At 40.8% G+C, this 16,404-nt stretch overlaps 1 protein-coding gene across 1 annotated transcript; it reads left to right on the forward strand.

The window, feature by feature from the left end:
• Positions 1-80: 80 nt before the first annotated feature.
• Positions 81-13,974, forward strand: arhgap1 (Rho GTPase activating protein 1). Its single transcript, XM_034205407.1, has 14 exons — positions 81-159; positions 3,572-3,768; positions 4,206-4,304; positions 9,146-9,233; positions 9,319-9,450; positions 10,339-10,425; positions 11,050-11,084; positions 11,125-11,155; positions 11,355-11,462; positions 11,642-11,718; positions 11,801-11,878; positions 12,093-12,221; positions 13,064-13,167; positions 13,264-13,974. Exons 2-14 carry the CDS (start codon positions 3,645-3,647, stop codon positions 13,429-13,431), a joined length of 1,260 nt encoding a protein of 419 aa, XP_034061298.1. The 5' UTR covers positions 81-159; positions 3,572-3,644; the 3' UTR covers positions 13,432-13,974.
• Positions 13,975-16,404: the final 2,430 nt, after the last annotated feature.

The following is a 16,404-nucleotide window of genomic DNA, read 5'->3' on the forward strand; positions in this document are numbered from 1 at the left end:
TATCCTATCAGAGCTTTTATTTTGAAAGGAACGGTATCTCATGGGCAGAAATGTGTACATTTATTTTGAAAATAACAAACCGGAAAAGGTGTTGACGCATTATCGTTGTCTGTCAACAGCAGTGATCAGATCTACTTGAGACGCCACAAAGCCCACTTGGTAAGGAAACTAAACATCACGGTACGTTTAATACAAATCCACTGTGCTGCTTTGGTACTGTTATAGAAAAGGCGGGAGCACAGTGGTCGCGTGATCATTTATTTGTCGTGTACTCAGTCGTTCAGTACCACGGGGCTACATGTAGTGGTAACATTGGTTTGTGACGTTATTCTGCTGCTGCTGCTTTAGCTAAGAGTAGTCGTTCTCTTTACCCATTAATGTCCACACAGCGTTCGTACTGCATATATCCGTATCTGCATACTGCTACTAGCTTGGCAGCATTTAGCTTTTCTAAAGCACCAGCCAAAATGACGGACCTGTTAAACGGACTTTCCGGGTAAAGTAAAGGAGCTACCTGACTGCTCACCTGTTGCTCTTATTAGCAGACATGATCAATAGCTAACGTGACATCGTACTTCCCCATGTACAGATAAACTCCACTTAGCATTACATACACATTTACAGTTGAAATTATCACTGCTTTTTATTGTCCTTGTGTCTTTCAAAACACAATTTATCAGCATTTAATAATCAAATGTTTCACCTCAAATGCAAAATCTAAAAAAGGTGGACCTCCTTGGTGTAAAATTACCCGGATGTTCTTCATCCATAGAGCAACCAATCATCCCCTCTTTTACCTGTAGCCTACCTGTCGGACTCAGGCCTGACTAGTTGATTATACAAATCTTGAACCAAATAACTAAATAAAACGAAGATATTTTTTATTGGATTTTGGAATATTGCAGACTTACATGGAGAGGGTGACAGTAGACCATGTCTGTGTAATTGTGGCTGGTGTCAGTGTTACAGTAGGGGGACACTAAGGTCATTGTAAAATGTCTAATAGCACCAATGGATAATGTGTGCTAACAGTAGCGTGGCGTGGGGGAAAATGTAGGGGAAGCCCATTTTTTGGGTCGGGGGGGTGGTCAATAACGTAACCAGATGAGTGATTACAGCGCCCGGTATCATTTTACACACATTTGTATCACACAGATGCAGGACTTGCACACGCCTGTTATCTAACCGACAGGTCCGCACGCACTCTCCAGCTGAAACTCTCTTCTTATTAATTTAAGCATTTTACTTATTAATGTATGCAAACAATCACACAATCTGTGATTTTTGGATTTACCGTGCCTCTCAATTGCCCGTGACAGGTTGGCAAGGTCGATGAATCCTGAAGTTGCCCAAGTATTGTTCAGGGAGCACGAATCCTTGTCAAAAAGAAGACATGGCCAGCCAAATAGACGCTGAAGTTTAGCGCTTCCAGTTAGCCACTCCGTGCGGACATAATTGTCCTCATTGAACGTCCGATTATCTCCCTTTTCCCTCTGTGTACACACAGCTCGAGTGCGGGCATTGGCCTGTCATCTGATTTAATTTTTAGTTGCTGCTGTAGCGGAAGTTTAGTAAAGTTATGTTTGATTAAGTACGCCAAATCTCCACCCTCCATAATGCTTCATTTGCTTGATAATTTCTAACGGCGGTGATGACAGTTACAGTATTAAAACTGATGTTGATGTGATTTGATTGGATGGCAGTGTCCAATCAAATCGCCAGCCGCCAGCCGCCCCTGAAGGGAAGCTAGAGGCGGCTGGCTTCCCTTGGCATGGCCCTGACCAATCACAGGTTGGCAGGGGCATCACGTGGGCCTCATCTGATTGGTCAATCCCTCCATTTTTTTTCACCAAAGGAAGCCAGATTCGGCTGGCCTCCTCTCGCAACAGTGAGTGCAATCTACTGTTTCACCATAACATCTAGAGGGGCGCTGTTTGTTTCACTCTTTGGAAAATACTCAATGAGAATGGGGGAGAGACGGGCCGGCAGCAACACACAGTAAAGGAGAATTATCGAAACAAAACAAAGTGTTTTTATTTATTTATTTAAATTATAACTACAATCCGAAAAAACAGAGGAAGCCTGGCTTCCCTTGGCCTCCGGGAGAAAACGCCACTGTGTGCTAACAAGACAGAGCAGACCTCTGCATTGTGCATTCTCAAATTGACCAACCAGAATCGAGTATTCAACCAAGCAATGTAATCATAAGAATACATTTGGATTTAAAATAGATTGAACAGATCATTGAATCATATCATTTTTTGTTGTGTGTGTGTGACCTGTTTTGGCAGTCATTCATTTAAAAATGATACCCAAACCCTTTTATGGGTTTGACTTGTGGTGGAAAATTAGGCAATAGAGCTTAGTCATGTGAAGATGATCTCGGTGATGTGTCTCTTTTGCTCTAACCGATACTGGCTCTCCTGCTGTGGGAGCAAAGTAGTGTTGTGTCCAGGAAAAAACAAAAAAAGAGGAACCTGTTATTGTTAAAATCCTAATCCAGATGTCCTCCCTGACAGCTTCTTAGTGACTCAAAACAGGCCAAGTGTGTGTGGTTGTGTGTTTTCAATATGTGTGTGTCTGTGGTTGGTCAGCAGCAATAGGCTGACTGTTGGTTAGATATTTATTTAAAGCAACATGCTGTCAGCAAGTATAACATCACATAGAAGAGGGAGACAAGGCTGTGTGTGTAGCAGTATGTGGGTAAACAAGTGGGGGTTGGGAGATTAAAGAGGAAGTGTGAGTATAGAAAATGGGGAGAGAGTTAATATGTGAGAAGAGGAAGAGCTTTATTTGAAGCAGTTATATTATGCTAATGTCACGGTCTCACTGAGCTTTACAGTGTGCAGTCAGGCTGCTTGAGGCAGTATTTCAATAGAGTCATCTGCAGAGGACTCCAACACAGAGCCGTCACATGCTTCACTCAGAAGGACAGTGTACTGTGGCGTTGTGGTAGGAAAATAACATAAAAAGACAAAGCAGAATGTTAGTTACAGCTAGGGCTGGGCGGTACTGTATGACAAAAAACTCATATCACAGTATATTTCCAAATGATAACGATATATCACAGCATTTATTTATTTTTTCATTGGTTGGAAATGTATTTACATTGACACGTTTTGGCCCCACAAAATAACACCTGATCAGTGGTGGCCCCCATGAGTCCTATGTGGTGAAGGAATCAGAATGTTTGAACATGTAAACAAACCAACAACAGATTGTCACCAGCCTGTTACTGAGACTGTTCTTTTACTTAAGTCTTTTATTCCACACTGCTGCTGGGTGGCTTTTAGTTCAGCGAATGCTTTATTTGATATGCAGCAATTGTTTCTATAGGAGAATCATTTAAAATATCGTAGGACATGTTTATTTCATTTTAGGATGCTAAAATCTAGTAAAATCGTGCTGAGATATCTACTGTACTGCCTAGGTAGGGCTGGACACTAATAATAATTAATTCTACAAACAACAATAACAGATTTTATACAAATAAAAATGTGCGCATTAAATAAATAAATGTCCTGAAATGTTCCCATACCCTGCTGACCTTCGGTGTCTCTGTCCCCTGCAGGACTTTGGCTTCTCCTCTGTGGAAGTTGCAGCTGTGTGCGTGTGTGTGTGTAGGGCTTTTTCTCTGCACCGTGATGTCTTCAGAGCTGCTGGTAGATCTGGGCGAAGACCCGTCGACGGCACAGTTGGGACAGCTGAAGCTGACAACGATAGAGGACCAGCAGTGGCCCGCAGATGAGACCACTCTCAGCAAGTCAGGTGAGAACACGTTAGAGACCCCCTAACCCTTACCATAATCTTATTGACATGCAACATTCACTTGGGCTAACGGTCACATAGGGCTGCTCAATTAATCGTATTTTAATCGCGATTACGATTATGGCTTGCAACGAGTACGAAAACAACGTAATCGAAATAAAACGATAATTATTTCTGGGTTTTTCAGTTGAATTATACTTAAAGTTTAGGGTAATCAACTGTTAAAAACATACTGTTCAACATTTTTTTCTCCAATAAATGGATGTTTTCAAAAGTCAATGAATAATCGCATTTAATAATCGCAATTACAATTATTGACCCAAATAATCGAGATTATGATTTTTGCCATAATCGAGCAGCCCTACGGTCACATCCTAATATCTAACCGTAACTTTTGAACTATGAGGTCAGGATTCAGATGTGTGTGTGTGTTTCAGAGACCGATATGTCCCAGCGCTTCGATGCCGACTCCCCCCACCTGTCCTGGGACCATCCCTTCTATGACATCGCCCGGCATCAAATCATTGAAGTTGCAGGTCGGTCCTTCAAAACGTTTATTTTCAAAGCACACACATTTTTTACTTTTGTTTATTAATTTAGTAAAAAATAATCCACACATAAGCTTCACAAAGAAATGAATAAAGAGTAAGCTTCTCAAATAAATGTTGAGCCTTTAGCTTCGCAGTGGCCTAACAGTGGTGACGCAGAGCCATGTGACCGTTACAGAGTTCATTTAAAGGTCACTTTAAGGGCTGTTTTGTATATATCTGAGACCTGTAATATACTGTTGAAAAAGAGTATAATAGGGGACCTTTAATTCTTAGCATTAGCTTTTGACTTCAAAATCATAAAGTGGTGTTAACATGTGGAGATTATCCTGCTGAAAACAACATGTAAGGATGTTAATCATGTGTTTGCCAAAGATCTTAGTTTCTGTAATAATCCAAAATCACCGTTACTTCCTCACTTTGGCTTACACCATAATGTTGAAAATATTTCTTCACACATATCTTTGGGTGCATCAGAGATATATGTGTGGGATCATATTTAATTATGTGGGGACTGAAGAATACCTTTTGTGTAGATCATTTGTATGCCACAATACATTAGTGTATTAATTTATAGTGAGGCTGATCTGAATCTGTACTGTTCATCTTTAACCAACACTATTTCACACTTAAATGTTAGGGATGGGTATCGTTAACGTTTTAACGGTACCACTACTTTTATCGATACCACTTATCGATCCGGTCTTTTAACGGTACTTTTATCGGTTCTTTTGGAGAGAAAAAATGAGGTAAACTAACTAAACAAATTGTGAACAAAATTAACATAGCTTATTATTTAAATTAAATACATAATACTTCACATCAAAAGAAACAACAATGTTTTAACAAATCATATTAAATAATCTGATGACAGAACTGTAAACAGAATAGCTGAAACTTTAACAAAATAAATAACTCAGTTACCTACTAGGGAAATGTTTACTCAGAATTTTTCTTCCACACTTGTCCCTGCTAACTTCTCAGTAAATGAGCTAGTAGATCATTTTAATTCAAAAATAAAAAATGTTATAGATGCCATTGCTCCAACTAAGGTAAAGGAAGTGTCTGGCAAGAAAATATCTCCATGGAGAAAGGCCATGACCGTGAAAACAGAAAAAAGAGTGTCGAAAAGCTGAACGCAGGTGGCGAAAAACAAATCTCCAGGTTCATTTTGAAATCTATAAAGAGAGACTTGGCTTTTATCATTTGGAATTGAAAATTGCCCGACAGTCTTTCTTCTCTGATATCATTGCCAAAAACAAGGCACGTGCCTTGTTTGCTACAGTCGACAGACTAACCAACACCCCAGTGTCAGTAGCCTCTGAATTTCTATCCACCAGGGCGTGCAATGACTTTGCCTTCTTCACTGACAAAATTCAGAAAATCAGACAAGCAGTCAGTGCCTCTGTATCAGGTAAAACAGATGTGTTGTGTCTGTGTCCACCTAATATAATTTCAAACACCAGGACACAATTCCATCAGATTAATGATTAAAAACCTAGAGGACATTATACAACTCCTGCTGCCTTGATATTATTCCAACAAGGTTTTTCCAAAAAAAATTTCCTTGCATGACCTCAGATCTACTTCATATAGTAAACAAGTCTCTTCACTCAGGTGTTTTTCCACAATACATGACCTTTCTCTTTCTCAACTCGCTACTCGGAGGGAAGTCGCTGTCATATGCCTTGTGAACACTCCGATAACTACCTTTGGCAGAGCGACACTTGCTTTACAAATAAGGCAAATAACCTTTGAATGTGACATCACAACAAAATATTCTTCCTCCCATTCTGGGTGGAAGTGGTTTGTCTTTAGCTTCTTGCTCGGTCCCGCACTCATTTTGTTGTTTGTCTCTTGTTTGTCTCTTGAACTTAATTTGAGTTTTCCCGGCACTTGACTGATTTTGTATCGCTTTGCATTCTGGGTTAACAGACTGGAAAGCGATAGGTCGCTTTTTCTGTCAATCAAGTAAACTCCTGAATTAAGTGGCAGGGAGGCCAAGGGAGGAGGGATCAAAACCTGTTTTATCTATTTTAACGGAGCTGGATTTTTTCTTTTTTTATGACTGACTCGCGATCTACTAGCATTGCCCCCGCGGTCGACCGGTCGACCGCGGGGGCAATGCTGGTAGATCGTACTGGGCACCTCTGGTCTAGACGCTTCAGTAATGAACAATTACAGGCCCATATCAAACCTGCCATTTCTAGGTAAAATCATCGTTGAGTAATTTCTTGCATTTAAATAACTGTTTTGATGTGTTCCAGTCAGGATTTCGTCCAAACCACAGCACTGAGACTGCTCTTGTAAAGGTCTTCAATGACATCCACTTAAACACAGGCAGTGGCAGAACTTCAGTGTTAGTATTATTAGATCTCAGTGCTGCGTTTGACACTGTTGACCACAACATATTACTAGACCGACTGGAAAACTGGGTGGGACTTTCATCAATAGTTCTAAATTGGTTTGAATCCTACTTAAAGGACAGAAACAACTTTGTTTCTATCGGTAAATACAAATTTGAGTTGACAAATATGACATGTGGGGTACCTCAAGGCTCCATCTTGGGGCCTCTTCTCTTTAACATCTACATGCTACCACTGGCTCAGATAATGGAAAACAACAAAATAAGTTACCATAGCTATGCGGATGACACACACATTTACATAACAATTTCACCAGGAGACTATGCTCCAATTCAAACACTGAGTAAGTGCATTGAACAAATCAATGACTGGATGTGTGAGAACTTTCTCCAATTAAACAAAGTGTTTTTGGAGCCAAGGCAGAACGTATAAAAGTTAGCGCTGAGCTTTAGTCTGCAATGTTCAAAAGAACAGATAAAGCCAGAAATCTAGGTGTAGTCATGGACTCTGACCTGAGTTTCAACAGTCACATTAAAACAGTTACTAAATCAGCCTACTATCACCTAAAGAACATATCTAGGATTAAAAGACTAATGTCATAGCAGGATTTGGAAAAACTTGTCCATGATTTTATCTTCAGTAGACTCGACTACTGCAATGGTGTCTTCACAGGTCTCACTAAAACATCTATTGGAAAGCTGCAGCTGATTCAGAACGCTGCTGCTCGAGTCCTCACTAACACTAAGAAAGTGGATCACATCACTCCTGTTCTGAAGTCTTTACACTGGCTTCCTGTGTGTCAAAGAATAGATTTCAAAATACTGCTGCTGGTTTATAAAGCACTGAATGGTTTAGGCCCAAAATACATTTCTGACCTCCTGCTAAATTATGAACCATCCAGATCTCTCAGGTCTTCAGGGACTGGTCAGCTTTCTGTCCCCAGAGTCAGAACTAAACATGGAGAAGCAGCGTCCAGTTGTTATGCTCCAAACATCTGGAACAAACTCCCAGAAACCTGCAGGTCCGCTGCAACTCTTACTACTTTTAAATCCAGGCTGAAGACTTTTCTTTTTGCCGCTGCTTTTAATTGAAACTGAGCGGTTGTGTTTTCGTTTTTGGTTAATGAACATTTGAGGCTAGTAACCCCAGGGAATCAGTGTCTGGGGACTTTTTCCTGGTTGATTTTCTCTGTGTATGCTGCTCGGGACGTATGTGCCGTGCCATACAAGAGTACACAGCTCATGTTCGGAGAAACCTTAAAGAAAGGCATCAGTAAAGTGGAACTTCTGTGTGAACTATTCACATCTTAAACTGCACTGTAACTTTTTATTCATGTATTTTTTCTTTTAATGTTTCTTTTATTATCTTTTCTTTTTAATGACTGTTTTTAAATGCCTTTGTCTGAATGTCTTTCATTTTTGTAAAGCACCTTGAATTGCCTTGTGTTGAAAGGTGCTATATAAATAAACTTGCCTTGCCTTACCTCTAATCATTAACCCATGTTTGTAGAATGGAGTTAACTCTGTGTGTTGCTGCTAGCATACATAATACCTGACATGGAAACGTGGACGGGGCTACAGAGCTACTAGAAAGACAGTCGAACCCGGTGCATTTCTCCGTCTGGATGTGGAGCACTTTTGCTAAATGTTTAGACAAATTGCTCGTGTTACCGCCCTTACATGCTCAACTCTTATTGCACTTTTGGTAACGAGTATTGTCCACATCGAGACGGGTAAAGTTTAACCACACCTCGGAGCGCGTTCACTCCGTGTGTGTGTGTGTGTGTGTGTGTGTGTGTGTGTGTGTGTGTGTGTGTGTGTGTGTGTGTGTGTGTGTGTGGTGTGTGTGTGTGTGTGTGTGTGTTGTGTGTGTGTGTGTGTGTGGTGTGTGTGTGTGTGTGTGTGTGTGGTGTGTGTGTGTGTGTGTGTGTGTGTGTGTGTGTGTGGTGTGTGTGTGTGTGTGTGTGTGTGTGTGGTGTGTGTGTGTGTGTGGTGTGGTGTGTGTGTGTGTGTGTGTGTGTTGTGTGTGTGTGTGTGTGTGTGTGTGTGTGTGTGTGTGGTGTGTGTGTGTGTGTGTGTGTGGCAACTGCCCCGCCCCCTCACAAGCAGGCGGGAGAGAGATATCTCTCGTCTGGATTGGAAAGATCGAAAATACTAATTGCGTATTAGAAACGGAGTTGGCGACACTAAAACTGCAATATAATGTTTGAGTAGCAATAATACAAATGACATATATTTTTTACATGTCTCCAGTACCGATAAAAAGACCGCTAACGTCGGAGCTTAACGGTACCACGGTCTTTAATAATTCAGCTCCGGGGCCCGTTTAATACCGGGGCTTAAATGTGCAGGTCAATTTGTAACATTTGGAGTGCTTATCAACTTATTTAACAGCAGAACCACTGTTTTTGAAACAACAACAGGTCATGATAATGTTGAATCCATGTGTGTTTTCTGTTTGTAGGTGATGATAACTTTGGCAGGAAGGTGATAGTGTTTAACGCATGTAGGATGCCTCCACATCACCAACTGGACCATCACAAGCTGCTGATGTAAGAACCAGTAAACATCTAAATGCAGTCCAAATACACACATGTATTTAAATGAAAGTGTCATGTTTTATTATTCTCATTGCAGGTATCTTAAAGGAACACTGGATCAGTATGTTGAAAGTGATTACACTCTGATCTATTTCCATCATGGGCTGACCAGTGAAAACAAACCCTCTCTCAGCTGGCTGCGGGATGCATACAGGGAGTTTGACAGAAAGTAAGCGCAACGACTCACACGACAAGTGTTCCTGAGCTGCTGTGTCAACATACTATCCTCAAAAACCCTCCCAAGGCTTTTTCAAATGTTTCTATGACAACAATATGTTGACAACGCATCACTGCTTTTTCAAGACGGACTAGATTAGCCTCCTTGGATTTAATGATCAGTCTAACAGCTGTGGAGTACGGTTTGCAAAAGTCACAGCATGACTAATGAAATAACTATGGGAGATGATAGAACAAACTTCTCAAGTTCATGTGAAATAAAGCACACACAGTTATGTGTATTTTATATAAATGAATTTACAATATAAGACACATTTCAATCCATCTACACATCTTTTTCTCCACCCTTGACCTCCTTGCCTATTGCATCCTCCATTTAGGAGTGTTTATCATACTAAATAGTTTTAGAAAACAAAACTTGCTATTTGAGCATGACACCAACAGATTACAGAGATTACATTACATGTCACATGTTAGACGCTTTTATCCAAAGCGACTTCCATACTCAATACTGTGGACAATCCCCACAGGAGCAATTTGGGGTGAAGTGTCTCACAACGACATGCTGACTGCAGTGGGGTTTGAACCTCCCCTGATCCGAACACCAACGCACAACCCACTGCACCACACACCTCCCAGATGTAGTTGTGATGTTTTAAAGTACTATATTATCTGCAGTTTGGCTACATTTGTGGTACTTATATATGTATTATATATGGAACAATACATCAACATGCAGAAAGATTGAGCTAGAAATCGAATCTTAACGGTGGTTTTAAAGTGATCAGTACAGTGCATGCCTCAGTGAAATGAGCAGATACTATACCTCAGAACCTTATCCTTGTCATGTGGACCTTATAGAATATTCTCTGTGTTTCAGGTATAAGAAGAACATCAAGGCGTTGTATATCGTCCACCCTACCATGTTCATCAAGACTCTACTGATCCTCTTCAAACCATTTATCAGGTTCTCTTTGTTTGTAAAGTTACACATATTAATACACATGACAGAAATGTACTTAGCCAAATGCAAGCATAAGATTTTCTTCACCCTTTTAGAATGTAAGCCACTCTTGTTTGACACTTTTCTTGTCAGCAGGACACTTTGAGTTGAAATTGAGTTTTAATATACTGCAATATTTCAAACTGACCTGCTGACCCACTAACAGACACATTGGCTTTTCTGTTACCGCTCCATAAGAAATGCCAACTTGTTGCAGCTGTAGTAAATGTGTGTAACTTATATCGAGCATTATTGTAAGCCAACATACTGTAAATATATGAATATTGTGATTCTTTAATCAGAAGGTCATCGGCTCATCATTAATGTTTACCTCAGATGGCAACAATAGTGACATTTATTTAAAGGTCACCTATTTGGCAGAATCCTTTTTTCCATTTTAACCGCTGGATGTTCTCTCTCTCTCTCTCTCTCTCTCGCTCTCTCTCTCCTCTCTCGCTCTCGCTCTCTCGCTGTCTGCTCTCCTCTCGCCTCTCGTCTCGCGCTCTCTCTCTCGCTCTCTCTGTCGTCGCTCTCGCTCGTCTCTCTCTCCTCATCTCTCGCTCTCGCACGTCTACTCTCTCTCTGCAGTCTTAAGTTTGGAAGGAAGATAAACCTACGTGAGTTATCTTGAGTGAGCTGTAGTGTAGTGTGGTGAAGTGTGAGCAGCTGAATCATTCCTGCCCCCGGTCAAAGAGTAAGAGGCTGATCAAATGTACTTCTGCAAAAGGTGCACTTTTTTAAAAATGATACACAAGTCATATCTGCTATTGATTTCCTATCTTTGTAAAGTAATGTGATAAAACAAATGACTTCAGAACACATTACTGTCTCTACTTTCAATTCTATATCCCATCCTGAGCCATAACTGATCTTTTGGTTTGTTTCTGTTCAAGGTACGACAACAAGTTGAGAGCGTCTCTGAAATCAGGCGCTGAGCCCCCCGTGTCTCCTCTTCATAGCCCTCCCCTCCCCAACCAGGTGTTTGGGGTGCCACTTGCAATGTAAGTGACCACATCTCTGCTGGTGTGTGTGTTAGATCTACTGATATTAGGTACTTCCCTTTAAGCAACTCTCTACTGGGATACTTCTTTACTCTAAATGCTAAACGAATGATGGTTACTGTATTAAAGACAGTATATACTTTCAATAATTAACTGTATGGTACATGTTTGTATGTCAGACTCAAACAAAGGAGTCAAGATGAGGATCCAGTTCCCGTGGTGATGAGAGACACCATCAACTTCCTTTCAGAGCAAGGTAACTCTTCTTCTGTTGGTCAAATTAGAGACACATCATTGATCCTTTTGTCCTCAGTAATGAATGTCTTTCTCTCTGTTAGGTTTGGAGATCGAAGGGATCTTCAGACGTTCTGCTAACGTGACGTTGGTAAAGCAGACACAGCTCCAGTACAACTCGGGTATGATCAATGACCTGGTTAACCATTCTATTCATCTCACTGTGTTTGAGCAACAAGGAAGTGTGTTTTAACTTCCCGTCTACAGGGGAAGTGGTAAAGCGTGGTGAAGACTCATGGCAGGGTGTATGAAGCGCAGAAAAACAACTAGTGATGAGTGCAGTGTATTTGGAGTTAGGATGGACTCAGCGGTGATGTGTGTTTGTGTGCTTTCTAGGGGCAACAGTGAATTTCAGAGAGATGGAAGATGTCCACTTGGCTGCTGTGATCCTGAAGACATTCCTGAGGGAGCTGCCTGAGCCCCTCCTCACCTACCAGCTCTACAACGACATCGTCAACTTCAGCTGTATGTTGGAATTACACTCTTTTCATTTCAGCGTCAGAGTTTCTAGGAATCTCATTCTGCTGGAATTAGAAACTATAATTATTCAGAAAACAAATGATATCAACTTTACAACTTTGAAGTATGAGGTAGCAGCATCAGTGTTATCCCCATCAGGTTCCTTCACTTTAGTTATGACTATTGCATTTTGGATTGTCAATTCTGCGCCAATATAATATATTTCATTACACATTTTTTGAAAAGTACTTACAGTACTTATACATTTGATAGTAATCAAGATTTGATGAAAGATTCAGATTCATACCCCTCCAAAGACTTTGCATATATAGATTTATATATAAATACCGTATATATATATGTAAAGTGTACACATATAGTAACCCTGTTTTTTTAAATTAATTTGTTACTCTTTATTTGGAGTCACATTGATAATACAGTTTGATTGACAGATCATTCTATTAAGTGCCCCAAAAATAGAAAACAAAACGTAATAATAATAAATAGAAAGTAAACAGACCTGAGAAGCAGGTTTAATATTATACAGAGGTTGTTTGAAATGGAAACTAAGTCTAGGAGTGTACAGAAGCACAATCAGACGGCGGAGATGGCAGCCTGTTGCAGCAGCTTCCACTGTGTTTCCTGATTATTATTTTTGGGGATTTTGTTTTAGGGTTATTTTATTTGTATTTTTTATTCTATTATTTAAGTCATTTTGTCATTCCTGAAGATTTACTGTCAACATGCTGCTGTGACAGCTTCTTTCTATCTGGAATATGTATCGCTGCCACTGTCTCCATGCTCCCTCCAGTGTCCTGAGCTCTGATTGGTGCTTGTGTTGTGTTCAGCTGTACCCACTGACAGCCAGGTGGAGCAGCTGAAGACCCTGATGGAGTCTCTGCCAGAGGAGAACAACGTGTCACTGCGGTACCTCATCTCATTCCTGGCCCAGGTACACATGGAACACACCTACTATATTTCAGAATATCAGCAGCTGGTCTGCAATCACCAGTAACCTGTGTGTGTGTGTGTGTGTGTGTGTGTTCAGGTGTCAGCCAACAGTGAGGTGAATAAGATGACCAACAGTAACCTGGCTGTGGTGTTTGGGCCTAACCTGCTCTGGGGGCGGGACAACGCTATGTCACTCAGTGCCATTGGGCCAATCAACAACTTCACCAGAATCCTGCTGGACCAACAGCACCTGGTCTTCACCTAAACCCCCCCCTCCACCTTCCATCCTGCAGGCTCTCTTCCAGCCAGTCCATCAAAACAGTAGACACTCTGAAAATTAATTCTGCTCACACCATTCTCTACATTCTGATTAGCATTGTCTTTATATAGAGCCTCCATTTCCATGTGACTCGAGGCACCAAGATGGATATAGGAGAAATATTAGACTGCAGGCAAATAACCCTTACAATAAACGAGTTATAGCACACACGTCAACAGGAAATACTTTGTTGGCTTGCCCACATTCACACTGGTATGATAGGAATTTGGAGACGCTGATTCAACTTCAAAGTGGCGAGTCATATATTCTTTCTGCTTCTGCTGTCTGTCATTCAGCCTCATGATGTAACAGTAATCATGAACAAACCAAAAACAAGATTATATAGATTTACAGAAATAATCACTTTGAATAAACTCACAGCACATATTAACAGAATTAAAGAAGGTGGCGATATCCTTCATTTTGGTCAGGAATAGAAAAAAGAGAGAGAAATATCTCCAAGTTTCACATGTATCCTCCTCCCTAGATGAAAATGAAGATACAATTCAGGCTAGCACACTTTTAAGTGTTGTACCATGATCAGTTTATCTTCCTTGGCTTAAATCAAGTAAAAATATTGGTTGTGTTCCAATGTGAATGCATGGTGAGTCTCACACACCTACAGCTCTGTTTTCCAGCCCTCCCAACCAACCTACATGTTTGTGTTTATTGTATTTAGGCGTCTCTGGCCCGCCCTATCATGTTTAACTTCTATACACAGATGAATAGCAGCTGGACTTCCCTGTATACCTCTGCCATAACACCTGTAGTCAGGGCGATACATCCTCATTTTTAGGTGCAGACTCAGAAAACCAAACGGCCTCTTTGTTATGATGCCAAACTTGAAGATTACGGAGGTGCGTGAACGTCTCAGGTTAATTAAAATTCTGACTTTTTTCTAAATATTCTGAGATTAAAGTCAGAATTCTGGTCACATCTCAAAAGTTTTTTCCGTAGAACAGCATATTCCTTTACACAATTTGACGCCCTGTTGACTTTTGGTTAATGCTTATGCCGCTGATGAAGTTAGTTTAAGCTGTATAAGGGTTTCTGGTCATAATGGTCTCGTAGTCAGGGGTAAACCACAACAAGACGTGCACTTAAATAACACACACATGCACTTTTTTATATAACCACAAATGCTTGATAGGGATTTTCTTGTTGCCACAGTATGGGGGCTATTTTTAAGTATTGTTCATACATTATCCCCTCAGACCTGTGATAAGGTGTTTTGTGAAATGACCAGACTAAATACATTATTAAGTATTAAATTGATATTAGCCATAAGCTCAGCTGTAACAGTCTGCTAAATACAGATTACACATTTGATTAATTAGAGAGCCACCATCAGGTTATTTGAGCATGACAGAAAGCAGTTCTTTAGGACTTTAATCACAAAGTTTAAGACTTGACCGATCAGACCGAGAAGTCAAACTGAAACCCAAGAGCCAAAACTCCATCACTCTTTGCTTTGCAGCCTTTGCTTACTGGGTGTCATTACTGCACTAGTGTGTGTTAATGTAGCTTAAGGTAGTGATTCCAAACGCTCCATGTTCACTTGTTTCTTACAATCTTTTCATTAGGTGTACAGTGTTTCCCACAGATCTGAAATATACTTGGGGGGGGGGGGGGGGGGGGGGGGTTGAGGTGACGTGCAACAACATTAACATGAACCTTTCTGTTGGTCGCTTGTTAGCAGACCCCTCACGCGATGGCAGAGCGAACAGGTACAGCCCATAGTATTAGCCCTATAGTTTAAATCTACTACCCACAAATAAACACATGGACATGGGTTACTATTTAAAAAAATAAATGGTAAATGTATTTAGGAACCTATCAATGTGATTTTAAGTGGGGGTGGACTTCAAATCCTCTAGGGGGGTCCGGGGGCATGCTCCCCCGGTAAGATTTTTTTTATAAATGTTGGAGTTAAATGCATCAATCTGGTGCACTTTGAGGGGAAAATAAAGAGACGAGATCTATGGAAACACCTATATGAAACAGAACTGGATACATTTCAATAATCATAAAATCATGGCCATAACCAATAACATACCATTTCCAATATGAAAAAAACACTGAAACTTGTTTATTTATTTATTTTTTGTTCATTTATAGTTGTGAGTGTGTCTGTGCTCCTGAATCAGCCTCTCCTGTCTCTCTCCTGTCTCCCTCCTCTCCCTCCTCTCCCTCCTCTCCCTCCTCTCCCTCCTCTCCTCCCTGCTCCTCTTTGAGGCAGCAGCAAAGACTAGTTTTAGCTCTCAACAAGTTTTAAAAGTGTATCTTACCTTTTTTCACCTAGTTAACTTTTCATTTATTTATTCATGCATATTTTACTAACCACTCCCCCCTCAAATGGAAATATGTGTTCACATAAATGGTGACCAAACCGTTTGAGACCCACTGAGAACTTAGACTGAGTTAACTATCTAAACACTCAGGGAGTCCTTTACCTCACCTGAATGACACACAGAGACCAATCAAGGGCTTTGATTTATGATCTGTATGACAGTGGCCATGTCGGCCAGTCACCCTGTGTGAGGCAGGCCACTTAACAGGCCAGGCCATCGGGAAACCCCCCGGTCCTCCCGATGGCCAGTCCGGGACTGGGTACAGGAGGCGTAGAGCAAGGGATCATTGTCCACAAGTTAATCAATCGCAGATGGCGTCGTGGTCACGGACGAATGAAAAAGAGATTAATGATCTCAATGGGATTTCACCTGGATAAATAAAGGTTTTGAATTTAATTGAATAAAAAAATATATATAAAAAAAACCTAAATGGGTCGCGAAATATACTTGGGCGGCCGTTAATATACCTGGGCGGCCCTCCCAAGTATAGTCTGTGTGGGAAACCCTGGGTGTAATTCCCTACCAAAAAGTGTTCCTGCAGTTGTTGTGAGTGGTGCCTCTTCATTCA

Source organism: Gymnodraco acuticeps, unplaced genomic scaffold, assembly GCF_902827175.1.
Source record: "Gymnodraco acuticeps unplaced genomic scaffold, fGymAcu1.1, whole genome shotgun sequence".
Lineage (NCBI taxonomy): Eukaryota > Metazoa > Chordata > Actinopteri > Perciformes > Bathydraconidae > Gymnodraco > Gymnodraco acuticeps.

Bases quoted from the DNA above. Each gene is read 5' to 3' on its own strand.
- arhgap1 (XM_034205407.1), top strand. From the start codon at position 3,645: ATGTCTTCAGAGCTGCTGGTAGATCTGGGCGAAGACCCGTCGACGGCA. The intron at 9,451-10,338 runs GTAAGCGCAACG...TCTGTGTTTCAG, and splicing joins TACAGGGAGTTTGACAGAAA to GTATAAGAAGAACATCAAGG. The intron at 10,426-11,049 runs GTTCTCTTTGTT...CTCTCTCTGCAG, and splicing joins CTCTTCAAACCATTTATCAG to TCTTAAGTTTGGAAGGAAGA.